Genomic DNA, 15,273 nt, shown 5'->3' on the forward strand with positions numbered 1-15,273 from the left:
ACCTTGACGTGACAATGGACAACTAACAAAATTAGAGTAGTAGTTAACCGCATAGATAGAATTAATTCTGTTTGTAGTATGTACAAGTTGAATGGATTAGAGGCCAAGCTGTTGCTCAATTGACAAGCGGACCAGACGTTCGTACTCTGGCCGGTTGTCTCGATAAAGCTTGCTACAGTCGACACTGGCGGGCGACTCTAGATTGGGCTCTGAGATTATTATATAAGCACAGTTCAGAACAGAGATCTGACGCAAACAAACCGGCGAGCATAGAAATAACGCTGAGGATAACCTTCTCAACGCTCTGCACTGGGCTCCAGCGCTCTGACGCTTGTTCGTACATCGTAGGATCATCACCAGGCGTATGAAGAATAGAAATGCAGACAGTTCCATCGGGATAGACTAAAACGCGGGTGTTAGAGGAAATTTCACGAGCAAGAGCGGGCAAGAAAGATGGTGCGTCTGCTAATCGGGGAAAATAACTTTCAAAAGTGAACATACTATTTGGGTGGAACAGCGGGGGTTCAAACTTCATCTTGAATGGGGAAAGCGGGTAGTCAGATGGCTGAGGAAGAGACAAATAATCAGTCTCCGCCAAATGGAGAGTAAGGCTAGGAACGCACGAATGTCAATTTTGCGGCAAAGACTCCTCCTTCCTAGGATGATCATTTTGGTTCTTTCAGTTCCGACGGGGGAAAGGCATACAAAGGGAGTGTCCTTCGGTCCGCAGATAAGAGCCTCCCACAGGAAGAAATCAGACTCGGATATTGGGCCTTGTGGGCTCAGAGTCAGAGTGTGATGGCGACGATCTATAGTGCAGCAGCTTACCGGCGGTAAACATGCCATCGGGGGAACCTGGAATTGGCTGAGAGAAACAGACAAGGCTCGCAGACAGCCATTACCGCCTGCAGTGAGTTGACGATACTCAGTCATTAGCCTTCGGAGGGCAGTGGCAGAGTTGGTGCTGCGAGGGTTCATGGTGTTTGCGTCGATGTGTCGCTAGTCACGCGGCATCACGCGACAAGATTGGGAATCAATGTGATCGTCGGTCTCTTCGATGTTGGGTTTATTAGGCTAAGGCTACAAGGTAAAATACATCAAGCTTCTAAGAAATCAAGCATCGTCAAGTATCAGTCGGGGAACAACATTCATCGCCATCAGCTGAGGTCCTCGTCAGAAAAAAAAAACAGCCGAGGGGAAAAATCTCACCTCTTGGAACAACAGTTTAGCTGCATACGGAATGGTGAGTTGGGCCATTTGCTTGGAGCTCTTGCAATAAGTGCACCACCCGTTATAGCCCATCAACCCACACTTGCTGCACGCATTGACCTCGAATTTGTCGGACGAAATCATCAAGCGTTCCAGCAATAACTGCGTAGCACCATACCCAATCAGACAGTCGCGTTCCATCTCACCGAGTCGCAGTCCTCCTTCGCGAGACCGACCTTCGGTAGGTTGCCGAGTTAACGTAGCCCGAGGCCCTCTGTAAAGTCATCATTACGCCTGCCGACTTTCAGACTATATCTAAACTTGCCTGGCACGAGCGTGCATTTTGTCCATAACCATATGCTCTGGAAAAATTGGTTGTCAGTGAGGGTAGATCACTATTGGCGGAAACTAACTCAGTTTCTAACCAAACCATTAGTATAGCATCCAGACAAAACAACGGCAGCAGCTACCTGATAGTAGATAGGTCCGAAATATACGTAGGCCTCGAGTGGCTCGCCAGTGATGCCACTTGTCAGCATATCCTTGCCCGCGTAACTGAACCCGTTCTCGACAAGGATCCGGCTCATATCTTCAACCTAGGACGGGTGAGCCGCTCCCGAGCTACAGAGAGTCTTGATTTAATACCTTGGATCCACCAAAAGCAGTGCCGTATTGTAGTTTGCCGCTCAAGACACCGGCCTGAAACGCGTTCACCGGGTGAAGCTGGAAAGTCCAAATATGTACCTTTCCCGCAAGAAGCTCGATCATCTTTCCAACGGTCATCCGAGAAGGGAACCCATGGGGATTCATGATAGTGTCTATTAGCCAGTTAGCACCGCTTTAGTGCAAAGAACGGTATATGTACCCGGGTTGATTCCTTGGTCATTGAACGGCATGTCCTCTTGGTTCACAATCAACCCACACACACCCTTTTGCCCGTGCCGCGACGAAAACTTATCACCTAGCTCTGGGCGTCGTGTTTGACGGATGAGGACTTTGATGAGTGTTTGGTCGTTCTCTGTGTCGCTAATTAGAACCTTGTCGATATTTCCTGCAACGGGTGATTTATAGCTCATCGGGGTATTCCGATAAGGAACAGCTGCCGCCTGCCCAGTGAAGGAATTGTCTGTTGAGTTGGTCGGGGTCTGCTTGTTGATGTAGACGTCGCCCGGGTCAACGCGCTCTCCCACACCAGCCAATCCATCAGCTTGGATGATGTCGTATTTCTTTGCTATCTGGCCCGTGTTCTCATCGACTGGGGCGTCTGCTAGACGATCAAACCTAAACCAGTCGGCGTCAAGACAAGAGGGCTAATTGTCGGATTGATCGACTTACGTGCCGTTGGGATACTTCCGGATAAGGGTCGCATTCTTGCGCAAAACCTGGCATCGGCCATAGCCGCGATCTAAACTGGCCTGGAGATATCTTTTAGCTAGTTGGAAACGATGCTGATTCAACATGCCTTATTCAAGATGAGGGCGTCCTCGATATCATACCCAGAGTAAGACATGACAGCAACTGTTGCGTTCTGTCCCGCAGGGAGCTTGTCATAACCGACAAGTTCAATTGTCTTGGTCTTGACCATCGGTTGTTGCGGGTAGACGGACAAGTATAGCAGTGTGTCGATACGATTTAGTTGGTTGTATCCGATAGCACCGATCGCTTGTTTACCCATCGCACATTGGTATGTGTTTCGCGGAGATTGGTTATGATGTGGGTAAGGAATGAGGCCTGCAACGGCACCAAGTAATGTGAACGGTTCAATTTCCAGATGAGTTGTTGCGGGGACAATGTCGGCTTCGTATAAGGCAATATAAGCGTCATTCTCTTCATTGACATCAAGATATTCCACGAGCCCTTTGCGCAAAAAGTCGTCAAATACCACAGTGCCTTTTTTGAGTAGCTGCATATCCGTTAGAGTGGTCTTGGAAAGAGAAGTGTGTCCTACAGCAATATGTTCTGGGGTAACTCTAGGCCGCCCATTTTCCACGATGATCATGGGCCGACAGATTCGACCGCCATCACTGGCAATATGGACCGCCTTGTGGTGATGGTTTATGAACACGCTCACGAACTCGCTGATACGGCGAGCGCGCCGCAAACGTCGGAACTGGGCAACAAAACGCGCGGGATAACGGGTGAGACCGATGATGGTTCCATTTACATTCACCACGAATGTATGTGGACCATAGATCTCAGTGCCAGTAGCCAAGCTGATGTCTAAAGAAGCCTCATTCATGGCATTGTCTTGTGGATTTGAACGGGCGTACCTTCAACTCCAAGCATGAAGGCAAGCTGAACGATAGGCGGCTCTTCAACATCGGTGGTGATGTGCGTCATCAAGGCTAGATTTTTTACCAATCCACACGCTTCGCCCTCTGGAGTATCGCTCGGACACAACATGCCCCATTGACTCGGTTGGAGCGCACGCGGACCGCTGACTTTGCGCGTCTTTTCGAATTGTGAGGATATTCTGGTCATCATCCCAAGAGCTGAGATGAAGCTGAGGCGGCTAAGTACATGCGTCACACCTGCCCGCTCCATTTTGAACCGCTTCAACGACCAATTGCCTGTTGAGATAGCGCGAACAAAACCGGAAGTGAGATGGTCGCCTTGGAACTGCATGGTGTTGAATGCGTCGAATTCACTTGTCCGCGATTGCTTTTTGAGAACCTTGTCAATGGCAGTCTTAAGGTTGGCATTGTAAGTTTTGAAAAGATCTTCAAATAACAGCGCGAGAAGCTGTCCAGCTCTGGAATATGAGCAAAGGATTTCAGGATGTTGAGTAAGAGACTCACAATTCAAGACGCTTGTTGCCTACGTAGTCACGATCATCAACCATTTTCTCGTCCTCCATAGCCATAAGCACTCTCCTCGTCATGGTCGCAACGAAGATGGCCTTTGATCTTAGATCAAGCCCTTTGACAGGGACATGGGCGAGCACAATAGTCGCTAGAGCTTCAAGTGCCTCTTCCCAGGCGGGTCTCCGTGGTCCCATAACCTTGCGGTTTACTTTCACCCGCGAGCCGATATATTCAAGTGCCTGTTGCCGAGTGAATACTCCAAGTTTCGCAGCGTCTTCCAGATTAGCAGCAAATGCGGCCTTATATGCTTCCGTCGTTCCCGCAGTGAGGAGAAGAATTTCCTTGTCAGATTGAATACCCATTGCTTTGAGGGCTATGACGATTGGGATGTCTTCATGAACACAGTTGTGGCGGAGATATATTCTGCCCTTTTTGGTTGCAACATAAGTCTTGGATTTCAGTCCGCCATGGGTAGAGCTAAGTAAGCGTCTCAGTGTGGCACGAATTATGAGCATAAGCACGACGCACGAGGTACAGGAGGCTTGAACGATATTCTTGACCGTGTCTAACTCAACGATGATGCGATTCTTGCTGAGCTGTTCCTGCACTAGAATGACCTTTTCCGTGCCTTTGACAACGAAATAGCCTCCTGGGTCCAATGGGCACTCTGTCATCCGCGCGAGCTCTGCATGGGTCCTCCCCGTCAGATAACACTTGCTACTTCTGAGCATTATCGGCAGCCTCCCAATATTGACCGTTCGCTGGACAATATTTTTCCCTCGCGTATAGTGGATGGTGACAGAAATTGGGGCACTATAGGTAATATCGCGGAGGCGGCATTCATGGGGCGTGACTTTGCGTTCAACGGAACTGCCGTCGTTGCGGTCTGGCATACCGACATTGATGTCGGTGTACTTGAGCCAGAAACGCGGGTCCACATCGGAGGTGACCTTGTTATTAGCTTTGACGATGTTCTTGATATCATGGTTGCAGAAAAAGTTGAAACTATCGATGTGCTGCTTGACTACGGGTAGAATATATGAATTTACAAGCAACTAGAGAGGTGAAAGACGTCACCCAAGCCTTTGACCTTGAGAAACGCGGGGAGAAGCAGCCATTTGTCCTTGCAAAGTTGAATAGTTGTTCAGAATTAGAGGGTTTGACTCACTTCAACGCTTTTTATGGGGTCTGTAAGCCCCAAGCCGTGCCAGCTCCCACCTGTGAGCTGGTCCCAGCCACTTCCCTCGTCGCCGTCTACCTCCATGCGGGCGCCCAAGCTTCAGCGCTGTTTCGGCACTCGATTCCAAGATGGCTGGCAATCGAGGCCGGTCACATATCACGCTCACAATGTCACGCCCAGTCGTGGAATGTATGCTCTAGATCGAGCTGTGTTTTGGCTGCAAAGCCTGCGGTAAATAGGCGACAATTTGACCCCATGGTTGGGTTTTTGGTTGGAAGCGATAAAGTTCCGAGAAACACTTTGAACCTGTTATCGTTGGCAGTGGCTGACGGAAAATGAAAATTTGATTGATGCGCTTGATTTTTGCTGGCACCCACAGTTTTTTTTGTTTGCAGTTGAACGACTGGACTTCTTCGGCGGCGGCAGCAGCTTCACCAAGTTCTCCGTTGTATAGCGGAAGAAATGAAACTCCTTGTAACGTCGAACTGCAACATTTTACGGCCTCAATCTTTGGTTATCTCATTATTTGCTGCACCATGACGAGTGTTGCCCGTCATGAGAATCCGGATGGTTTTTCTTGGAATAACCTGAACTAGGACCCCAACTCACTCCGACAACGGACACGAGTTTGCCGTGAAGCTGTCAGCTCCACGTTCTTATCTCTCGCCTTGTTTTTCAAAATCCCGCTATGGCGAGCAGTAGTCGACGCTCGAGCGAGTTGGTCCCGTTGCGACAACCTAGTCCGCTGTCACGCTCGCCACTTCCTTTCTTGCCTTCCACCGACTCGACAGAAAGCTTCAAATCACAAGCGCGTCGCCGACCCATGTCGACGACATCGTATAACCCTGTTGCTGCCACCACCCCAACTTCGCCTTCTTTTCCTCGTCGTATAAACTCGAATCCTTTTGAAACAAGTGATACTGGTCATGGCCAGGATATCGGTTCTGGCTCGGAAGACCACGAACTATCGCCGACTTGGAGTGCAGCCCAACTCTATTTTCCTCCAGCCGAGCCAGAGGATCAACCTATTTATCACTCCCCTCGACGTGCCAGTGTAGGATATCGTCCACCTCCCAGCAGCTACCAGTTTCCATTCCAATGTGAGTGTTGGTGGATTTACACGTAAAATCTGTCTGATACGATTTTTCTTCTTTTCCCAGCGCATCCGGGCAACCCAGACCCACTTCCTCGCCGTCGTTCGGGCTCATTCGAAAGCCTTCCCTCTCCGCCTACGCGGCAGATGTCCGACGATGAACACGACCTACCTTTGCAACCACCGCAAGCATCGTTCATGTCACGCAGTGCATCGAACACTTCTTTAAATGGAAGTCCAACTGGTTCGACAATATTTCGTAGCTCTGCTGCAGCCGGGATGTCGACTCCTGGAAGCGCTGCCCCAGTTACACCAGGAACTCCTTCTCAGACATTCAGAGCACCGTTTCTCTCTCCGGCATCGAGACCCTCATCGTCTGTCTGGACTCCTCCCACATATCCATATGCAGTCACTGGTGATGGGCTTTCTGGTAGTGCTCTAGCTTTGCCCGCACCCCCTGCACCAGCTCCCTCCACTCGTCTCCAGGCCAAACTCTCCAAAGACGAAAAGCCGTGGCTTCAACGTGCTGCCCCGCGTCAGCGTGTCTCTTGGTGGCTGACCTTCCTATGCATGTTGATTGGTCTCGGCGGAGCGGCGGTATTGTGTCTTTTCGGCATGAAGAGTGTCGACAAGTTCAGCGACAGTCAGTTGTGCACTGTACTCAACGATGACTTTTCTACCTTCGATCTGGCCAATACATGGACCAGGGATGTCCAGCTGGGCGGCTTTGGTAACGGAGAATTTCAAATTGCCAGCTCCTTCGACACCAACTCGTACGTGGTCTCCATTTTAGTCAACCGTGAACGAACACACATTTGACAATAGATATGTGAACAACGGCAACCTCTACATTATGCCTACCCTGACCTCGGACTGGGCTGGTGAAGACACAGTCAACACTGGCACTGTCACTCTGAGTCCCTGCACGGAAGAATCGACCAACAAGAGTGCATGTACCGCGTCAGGGAACGGGAAAGACACCGTCGTCAATCCTGTCATGAGCGCCCGTATCAGCACAAAGGACCATTACAGTATCACATACGGCAAGGTTGAGGTTCGGGCCAAACTACCCCGGGGGTGGGTCCTCTTTCCTCGTTTCCTGCTTCCATTCATTAATTTGATTCAAGTGACTGGTTGTGGCCAGCGATTTGGATGCTTCCTGTCGAGGGAACTTGGCCTCTCGATGGAGAGGTCAGCTTGTTTCTCGTTCTAGCGGTCAATCTTCTGACCGCTATCCACATAGATGGACCTTATGGAAGCTCGTGGCAATTCGCCGTCTTACCCGCAACAGGGTTCGAATTTTGTACGCGCTACAGTCCAGTATGGTCCCTTCGCAGAACTGGTCACTCGAGCGTTTGGCTGGTTCGGTATGAAACGGTCAAGTTTCGATAAGGGCTTTCATACGTATGGCCTCGAGTGGGACAAGGGTTGGATGCGCTTCTATGTTGATACTCAGGTCCGACAAATGCTCTATATCAAGACGAAAAAGCCGAAGCAGAGTTTCTGGAATCGCGCCGGGTAGATTAATCTCTCCGAAATGACCTCCGTTTCTGACGATATTGCTCAGATTTCCTGATACAGCCCATAATGGCTCCTCGGAAGTCGTTGTCCACAATCCCTATACGAACATCAACAGTCCTTTTGATAAACGTATGTCTCCCTGCATTGTTCGGGCTTCAGCGACTGAACGCGATCTGTGTCCGAACAGCATTTTATCTCATCATCGACCTTGCAGTTGGTGGAACGAGTGGATGGTTTCCCGACAAAGTCGGTGGCAAACCCTGGTTGGACGGCTCCAGTAGTGCGTCTCTCCTTCCTTCTCGAAGCGTATATCTGACGCGTCTTTTCGCTTCAAGCGGCCATGTTCGATTTCTGGCAAGCGAAAAAAGCATGGTACTCAACATGGCCAAAAGACCCGGAGGACGGGGCCTTTAGAATGTGGGTGTTCGTGTGGGGTTGCGAACTTGGCTGATCAAAACGCTTGATTCCAGTGATAGCGTGAAAATGTGGAAGAAATGTTGAAAAAGTCGACGCAGAAGATGAGAACATACACGCAATATACCCACTGACCTTTCTTGATACCGACAACTGAAGACACACGACGCTCGTTTTCTTGACTAAGACCCTCATCTGACACTTAACGAACTTGAATGGACGCTTTCATGTAGCAATAGGCATCCAACTATAGACATCGCAAGCCACGGACTTTATGTTCTTAGACTCTTTGTGTACATACCTCGTAGTGCTTGTCGATTTGTTGCCCTGATCTTGTGCTTCTTGTCCTCGATTTAGCAAACTGCCCAAAGGCGCCGAAAAGGCATCAGAAAAAAAAGGTTGTCATCGAATAAGTACGGGCGTTGCTTTGCGACTTTCGGACGCGGATTTAACGCGGTCACTCGCGACGTCATCGATTGAGGTACTGAAATTTGACGTTTTTTTCTTCTTATCGAAGGGTGTACCGATAAGACAGAATGATTCCTTCTACCTCTCTCAGACCTCCTGAAATATGTTCAACTCGTTTGTCAACGCGTTCCCTAGTGGTACACGCGGGCGCGATGCGTCACGGACATGTGAGCATCATTAGGACCCCAGATACCGGTGGCTTGACCGAAGCCTCGCAGGATCATGTCGACAGGCCAAGTTTATGAAACGCGCGGCCGGATAAGCTCAAAAAATGGCCTGAGAAGCACAGATCCTCTTCTTCTGCTCCCTGCCACCATCCCCACCACCGTCATCGTCATTTTGCAGCCAAAACTCTCATTTGCCTCCAACTCGTGCTGGCAGAAGAGGTGTTGGTTGAGCAAGTGCAAGTCGACATACTATGGACTACGACCGATATGACGCGCTGTTGCACTACCTCTTCAAACAAACACAGGGCGACGCTTGGTTTCGACCTGACGAACCAGTGTCCTCTGGCATAGCTCTTCGAGTCTCGGATGGAACTGTAGCTGGAGGCAGCAGCGGGGGAAACACGCCCACTGGTTCGTTGCTGCCACGCGTCCCGGATGCCCGCCAAAATTCCTATTCTTATCATATCACGCAGGCCAGCCCTCAAGCCCTGAATTTCGAGTCTTTCCTTACGAGAACAGCGCGTTGGAGCCATTCGAAGCTGCTGTTGCTGCCCTGAATCCCCAAGTTGCGGTCAAAGTCAGGAGCGCCGCGGTCCATGCTGCTCTTGCCGAATTGTACGTCCTTATTGCGCTATTCGCATTGAGCCTTACGCGTATCCAAGGTCGTCCGACGAAAAAAGCATCTACCTTGACTCAGAGACGCGCATTCAAGTACTCGACACAATGCTTCTCCTGCCTCATGCCGATAAAGAGCAGCAAGCGGCTTTCATTGCGCGTTTTTTCACTCCTTTCTTGCTTTCACTACACTAATGCACTGCTAACAGCGTGACGAGCGAGTTCTCGTAGTCTGGTCCGATAGCATTGACGCTATTATACCTACCTGTCAAGATTTCGAGGATCGTCTCATCAAACTCCTTTGGCGGTCTCGTCCAACCGGCCCTTTGTCAACTCCGGGCTCTATCTCGGGCTCTATTCTCTCCCACTCCTCGCTAGCTGCCAGGCCATTTGACTCGGAGAAGCAAGCTGGCCTCCTGCCAGACCAAGAAAAACTCACGAAGGCCAAGGTTCGCCGAAATTGGTATGGAAAGAAGGTGGGGGTCGAGACTACAATTGTCGCAGCAGATGTCGAGTCAGGTCTGAGAGACAGACGTGACGCCAAACTATACGCGCCGATGTAGGTTTTCTTTCCTCCCTAGCACAATTCTTACGACAGCCTAGATATAACGGGTTAGCTGCGGGTCTCTCCTTCGGTTTGTCAGATCGCTGAATCGCGTTGTATTCTCAATTAACATGGCTTCTAGTGTTCATTGGGAATGGCATCAGTAGGAATCTTTCCGCTGCTTCTTTCTGTCCATTCAACATTAGCTAGACACGATCCTGCAAGAATGGTCCCTTGACGGGGAATTCATCCGCTTCGCGCTTTTCGCCCTGTGCCCTTTGTTGTGGTGTGTCTCATTGGTACGTTGCTACTGATGCAATCGACTATTCTTAACTCTGCGACACCTAGTTCTTTGCCCTCCAGCTCATCCAAAATATCACGATGTGGTACGTGCTCATTTCAACCTCAGAATCCTGGATCGATCAACACGTCATCAGCATCGGACCCGTTGCGCACTTTCATGAGAACTCCAAGTTCTACTCCGCAATTAAGCCACGAGCCAACAAAATGGTCGATGAGCGGCTTCCGCATATTACGATCCAGATGCCTGTCTACAAAGAAAGCCTTCTCACCGTTCTTGCGCCGTCGATCGAGTCCATCAAGAAGGCCATGCAGACGTATGCCAGGCAGGGAGGAACGTCCAGGTACCTTTTCAAAATCAGAGTCCCTTCTACATAGTATTCTTACACTAGCTCAGCATTTTCGTCAACGATGACGGCCTCCGGCTTCTTTCCGGGCCGGACCGGGACGAGCGGCTCGCGTTTTACGCCCATCACAACATTGGCTGGGTTGCTCGGCCAAAACATGATGGTAGCAGCGAGGGATTCAAACGCGCGGGGCGGTTCAAGAAAGCAAGCAACATGAACTATGGGCTTGCTCTGTCGCTGAAAATGGAGAAACATCTTGAAGCATTGGTCGATGCCGCTGGACTGAACGCGCCTGTCATTGGCGCTGGGGCGACCCCTGCAGCTGGAAGTAGGACAGGTAGTGTCCGCGGTGGCTTTGGCAATCATGCAATCGGGATGCCTCATCGCATGAGCCTATCGTCGACTGGATTCGTGGGTTCTGACAGCCGCAGCGTCACTTTCGCAGGTCAATACGGCTTGCAATACCAGAACCGAGACGGCGATGACATGGCTACACTTGGTATGACCGCCGCTTTAGGCGATGGATTTGTCAACCTCGGTGCTGCGGAAGAACTTGAGGAAAGGGCGCTCGCGATGGCAATGGAGGAGACGTATGTTGAGAGTGGGAAACGCTTCAGGCCCTGGGCTGCGAATGGTCGCTCTTGCCGCATTGGCGAGTTCATCCTTATAGTTGACTCGGACACCGTTGTAAGTTGGCGATCATCATCGGCTTCTCGACTCAGCTGTTTCCAGGTACCTGAGGATTGCTTGCGAGATGCGGCTAGGGAGATGACGGAATGTCCAACCGTGGTATGTGCCCCTCTCTATACCACCGGTACCAACTCAATCGGCTGACGCGATATTCAGGGAATCATCCAACACGAATCAGATGTCATGCAGGTCGCCCACCATTATTTCGAGAATGGTATCGCATACTTCACTCGTCGAATCAATAGATGCATTTCAATGGGTGCGTTTTCCTTTTGGATTCGCAATGCACTGTCTGACCATGGGACACAGCTTGTGCGAATGGCGAGGTCGCTCCATTTATGGGCCATAACGCATTCCTCCGTTGGAAGGCGCTGCAAGACGCCGCATTCGTTGATGTCGACGGAAAGGAAAAGATCTGGTCCGAAAGCAACGTCTCCGAAGATTTCGACATGGCGTTGCGCTTACTATTGCGTGGTTACATAATCCGTTGGGCGACATATTCCAAGGGCGGATTCAAGGAAGGCGTGTCCCTCACCATCGACGACGAGCTCAACAGGTGGCAGAAGTACGCCTATGGTAAGCTTTGTCTGCGATAGTACTCAGTTTCTGATATGCTCGGTTAGGCTGCAGCGAACTACTCTTCCATCCGCTGATCCAGTGGTGGAGACGCGGTCCCGTGACCCATCAGATCCATCAATTCCTTTGGTGCAAAGCTGCCCCGATGCACTACAAGATTTCAATGATGGCTTGTGAGTGTCTTTTTTCTCCTCTCTCTTCGACTTGCACTTAAATTTATGCAGACATGTTCTCGTATTGTAGGTTGACATGCTTCCTCGTCCAGGCCCGTCCTTATATCAAGTTTAGACGGCATTGCTGCCTCGGTAACGATTGGTCTCATCAACTATGTGCTGCTAGGCTTCCAATTTCCTGTTGATGGCTTTTATCGCGGCAGCTTCGAGATCTGGCTGGCTTGCACAATTGTGTTCTTCGGAACAGGCACAGTCGGTTACACCTTACTTGAATATCGTCTTGGCCACAAGGACCTCGTGCGTTTTCTGTGTCCAAGCATGATACGGAAACACTAACCTTCAACGTAGATATTCGGCTTCATCCTCAATCTCAAGTGGATTCCTTTCTTGTGAGTTAACCTATTTCTCCGAAAATGTTAGCCTCAATATCGAACAGCTTCTTTTTCTTCGGTGGACTGGGAATACCGGTCAGCCAAGCAATTCTCGCCCACCTTTTCTCGTACAACATCCAATGGTCTGCGACCATAAAAGAGGTTCAAAGGTCGAATTTCTTCAAGGAGATCCCTAAGATCTGCAAGCGGTAAGATATGAAGCTATTGTGAAGAAAGTTGTAACCTCCCTGATAGATTCTGGTTCCCGCTCCTTGTCTCCTTCATCATCATCGCTGGCATGATTATCGTCTCAACAAATCTGGTCCCATTGCAATGGCGGGTTAGTGGAGATGCATGGGGTGTTATCTTCCCCCTCGCGTAAGTATTCTGTTTCTCTTGCCTGTCATCGACTTAAATCGCCCTCAGTGTCGTGGCAGCTTGCCATATCTTATTCCCGGTATGTTCCTCTTTCATTCTGACCCTGACCACTGACCCGTCCCAGATTGTGCTAAACCCATGGCTGATGGTGTTTTCTTACTGATACTGCTGTGCTTTTTTACTGGACGTTTTTCTTTTGGACTATCGACTTTGCGTCGCGCATATACTCACTCACTGACAACACGATATCCATATCCTTATTCCAACTGTACACTGACTCAATAGACACGACTCCATACACGCGCAACTCGACATGTCTTGCTTTTTTTGTAGACGCTTTCGTATAATGGCTTTCGACGCAACGAATACATGCTTTAGACTCGTTTGGAGACCAGCGCCCACAGAACCACCATCACAGTCAGCATCGCAACAACTCTGATGATGATTAGAGACGGTCGACTAAGTACTACTCTCACTCACACTGGTTCCAAGCTTTGTATTCCTTTCCCACCCGCACCGGCAATTGCGCCGGTGATGAACGGAACAACGGCGGCACCGGCTGTAGCAATGCCGGCAATCCAGCCGATGATGCCGGTCAAGAGGTGAGCAGGGAACACGCGACTAGCGTGATTCATCACGATGGGATACATAGGGCCAAGGAAGAGTCCAACGAAGGAGACGGCAATGGCACCACCAACGAGCGAGGGGACCAGCCATATGACTAATTCTAGGCTGGTCTAATGAGCATTGACAACCACCACAAAATCGACTCACGCGATGGCGATGATTCCATAAAGGTATACAGCCCGATGTTCCCCGATCTAACGGGGTTTGAACTCCTTTTACACGCGTCCGTGGCAGGCACAAACCAGTTTGTTGACCGGGAGGAGAATTACTCTTCCGAGGGTCAGACCTATCATAGTTCCACCATAAAGACTGATGCCCGTATTTTCCGGACTGATCTCACCTCCAAAGAAACCAGCCGAGATGTAGCCTGATGACGGGCCGCCATGGCGCACGGTAAGCATGAACGAGACGATCCAGCCTGTTGACAGATTACCCCCCCCCCCGGATTAAACGCAGCATTTTCTCTTACCACCAATAGTCACCTCCGTCCCAACATAAACAAAAAGGTATAGCGCCAAAACATGCACAGATTTGATGGAGATGATCTGCCTCAAGTGACTCCGTTCTTGCGCGGGTTCATTGGCGGTGACCTGGTTTTCGGCCGGTTTCTCGTCGCGAGAGGGCGGTTGACCTGTTAATATTAGACAAGCTGAGACCATTTGTCAGCTGCTCATCTCTCGCGACGGTGGGGTAGACAGTCCGACCTTCCTGGTTCCTGCCTCTGAACACGGCAGCCAGCAACACCGTGTTCAGCACGGTTACGCCGAGCGACAAGAGGTAATGGAACGCCCAATGGTGGTGTGCAGCGAATCGAGGCTGGGCAAACTGGGTCGACACAAAAGGCGCTACGAGAGCCCCGGCGCCATAAGCGGCTTGCACGAGCCCCATTAAGACGCCGCTATCGCGATTAGAGGTCATGCTGGCGACGTAACCGTTGGCTTGTGCGTCCTGTCCGAGTCAGAAAAAACGTTAAGATTCAGGGTATAGAATTACCTGCATGGCCAGTCCAAATCCATTGACGAAACCAGCAAGAACGAACACAGGAAACGGGGGCCCCAGACGCCTGCAGGCTGTACGCTATCATCTGGCACGTTGAACCTTGAGTTGCGATGAGCTAACATATTCAGAGGTAGTCTGTCCACAGACCAACAAGCATGAGCTACAATGAACCATATGAGGAACGGGAGAACGAGTAGAAAAAAACAACACTAGCCTTCCCAAATCCGTACTTCGGCGTCAGTGGGATGTTCGCCAACGCGCCGAGAAAGCACCCCTCATCTCAATGATCAGGTTTTATCTGACGGCACGGTATGAACTCACTAGGCACTGGAATACGAAGACGAGGGAAACGATGGTATACCCAACCTGTCGAATGTTGAATAATCAGTATATTATAGCCTTGAACGAAACCCACATGGTAGGACTGCTGTATTCTGGGAAGCAGCGGACCCACTGTCCCGTCATTCCAGCCTGCCAGGAAGAGTGTCCAACAGAGCGTTGCAAGTTGAACATGCTGTGTCTTTCTCTGCGCTCTAGTTTGAGGTGGGAGGTCATCAGTCTCGGACCCAGTGAGCTGCTTTCCCGTCGAATCGACTCGAAGCTGGGAAGTCATTCCGGCTCATGACTTGTGGAAGAGGTCATAAATGGGTCTCGAGACAGGCACGTGTGGAGGGTAAAGCCGATGGTCCGAATTCAACGTTGACCAAGTTCAAAAGTTGTGGGGTTGGTTGGGCTTTCAAAGTTACGCCGACTCCCTTCGCGGGAATCGAGTCAGAACTTGAACCCGTCTGTCACGG

At 50.4% G+C, this 15,273-nt stretch overlaps 5 protein-coding genes across 5 annotated transcripts; 2 read left to right on the forward strand and 3 right to left on the reverse strand.

The window, feature by feature from the left end:
• Positions 1 to 96: 96 nt before the first annotated feature.
• Positions 97 to 978, reverse strand: MIND_00948700 (Ubiquitin-conjugating enzyme; the record flags this gene model as incomplete). Its single annotated transcript, XM_037366103.1, has 7 exons — positions 97 to 209; positions 262 to 465; positions 502 to 565; positions 624 to 656; positions 706 to 773; positions 829 to 855; positions 903 to 978. The coding sequence occupies 7 exons, from the start codon at positions 976 to 978 to the stop codon at positions 97 to 99; spliced, it is 585 nt and encodes a 194-aa protein (XP_037217515.1).
• A 135-nt stretch (positions 979 to 1,113) lies between these two features.
• MIND_00948800 (DNA-directed RNA polymerase subunit beta) lies at positions 1,114 to 5,277 on the reverse strand (the record flags this gene model as incomplete). Its single annotated transcript, XM_037366104.1, has 16 exons — positions 1,114 to 1,161; positions 1,210 to 1,483; positions 1,535 to 1,571; positions 1,623 to 1,629; positions 1,680 to 1,805; positions 1,855 to 1,908; positions 1,954 to 2,027; positions 2,075 to 2,490; positions 2,545 to 2,624; positions 2,672 to 3,112; positions 3,158 to 3,429; positions 3,480 to 3,961; positions 4,008 to 4,490; positions 4,542 to 5,037; positions 5,091 to 5,136; positions 5,182 to 5,277. The coding sequence occupies 16 exons, from the start codon at positions 5,275 to 5,277 to the stop codon at positions 1,114 to 1,116; spliced, it is 3,432 nt and encodes a 1,143-aa protein (XP_037217516.1).
• Positions 5,278 to 5,881: 604 nt separating this feature from the next.
• Positions 5,882 to 8,308, forward strand: MIND_00948900 (Glycoside hydrolase family 16 protein; the record flags this gene model as incomplete). The annotated part of the gene is made up of 9 exons (XM_037366105.1): positions 5,882 to 6,293; positions 6,354 to 7,059; positions 7,112 to 7,363; positions 7,414 to 7,477; positions 7,530 to 7,804; positions 7,854 to 7,936; positions 7,995 to 8,087; positions 8,143 to 8,224; positions 8,278 to 8,308. 9 exons carry the CDS (start codon positions 5,882 to 5,884, stop codon positions 8,306 to 8,308), a joined length of 1,998 nt encoding a protein of 665 aa, XP_037217517.1.
• Positions 8,309 to 9,107: 799 nt separating this feature from the next.
• Positions 9,108 to 13,013, forward strand: MIND_00949000 (Glyco-trans-2-like domain-containing protein; the record flags this gene model as incomplete). Its single annotated transcript, XM_037366106.1, has 19 exons — positions 9,108 to 9,267; positions 9,330 to 9,631; positions 9,681 to 10,030; positions 10,075 to 10,106; positions 10,158 to 10,178; positions 10,226 to 10,314; positions 10,364 to 10,659; positions 10,713 to 11,349; positions 11,395 to 11,451; positions 11,509 to 11,611; positions 11,662 to 11,928; positions 11,976 to 12,101; positions 12,153 to 12,167; positions 12,217 to 12,398; positions 12,450 to 12,490; positions 12,538 to 12,681; positions 12,728 to 12,850; positions 12,899 to 12,929; positions 12,975 to 13,013. The coding sequence occupies 19 exons, from the start codon at positions 9,108 to 9,110 to the stop codon at positions 13,011 to 13,013; spliced, it is 3,015 nt and encodes a 1,004-aa protein (XP_037217518.1).
• A 211-nt stretch (positions 13,014 to 13,224) lies between these two features.
• MIND_00949100 (MFS general substrate transporter) lies at positions 13,225 to 15,089 on the reverse strand (the record flags this gene model as incomplete). Its single annotated transcript, XM_037366107.1, has 6 exons — positions 13,225 to 14,425; positions 14,471 to 14,575; positions 14,624 to 14,636; positions 14,691 to 14,750; positions 14,798 to 14,842; positions 14,892 to 15,089. 6 exons carry the CDS (start codon positions 15,087 to 15,089, stop codon positions 14,385 to 14,387), a joined length of 462 nt encoding a protein of 153 aa, XP_037217519.1. The 3' UTR covers positions 13,225 to 14,384.
• Positions 15,090 to 15,273: the final 184 nt, after the last annotated feature.

The sequence above is a fragment of the Mycena indigotica genome, assembly GCF_014461135.1.
Source record: "Mycena indigotica strain 171206Taipei chromosome Unknown Mind.scaff0008, whole genome shotgun sequence".
Classification (NCBI taxonomy): domain Eukaryota; kingdom Fungi; phylum Basidiomycota; class Agaricomycetes; order Agaricales; family Mycenaceae; genus Mycena; species Mycena indigotica.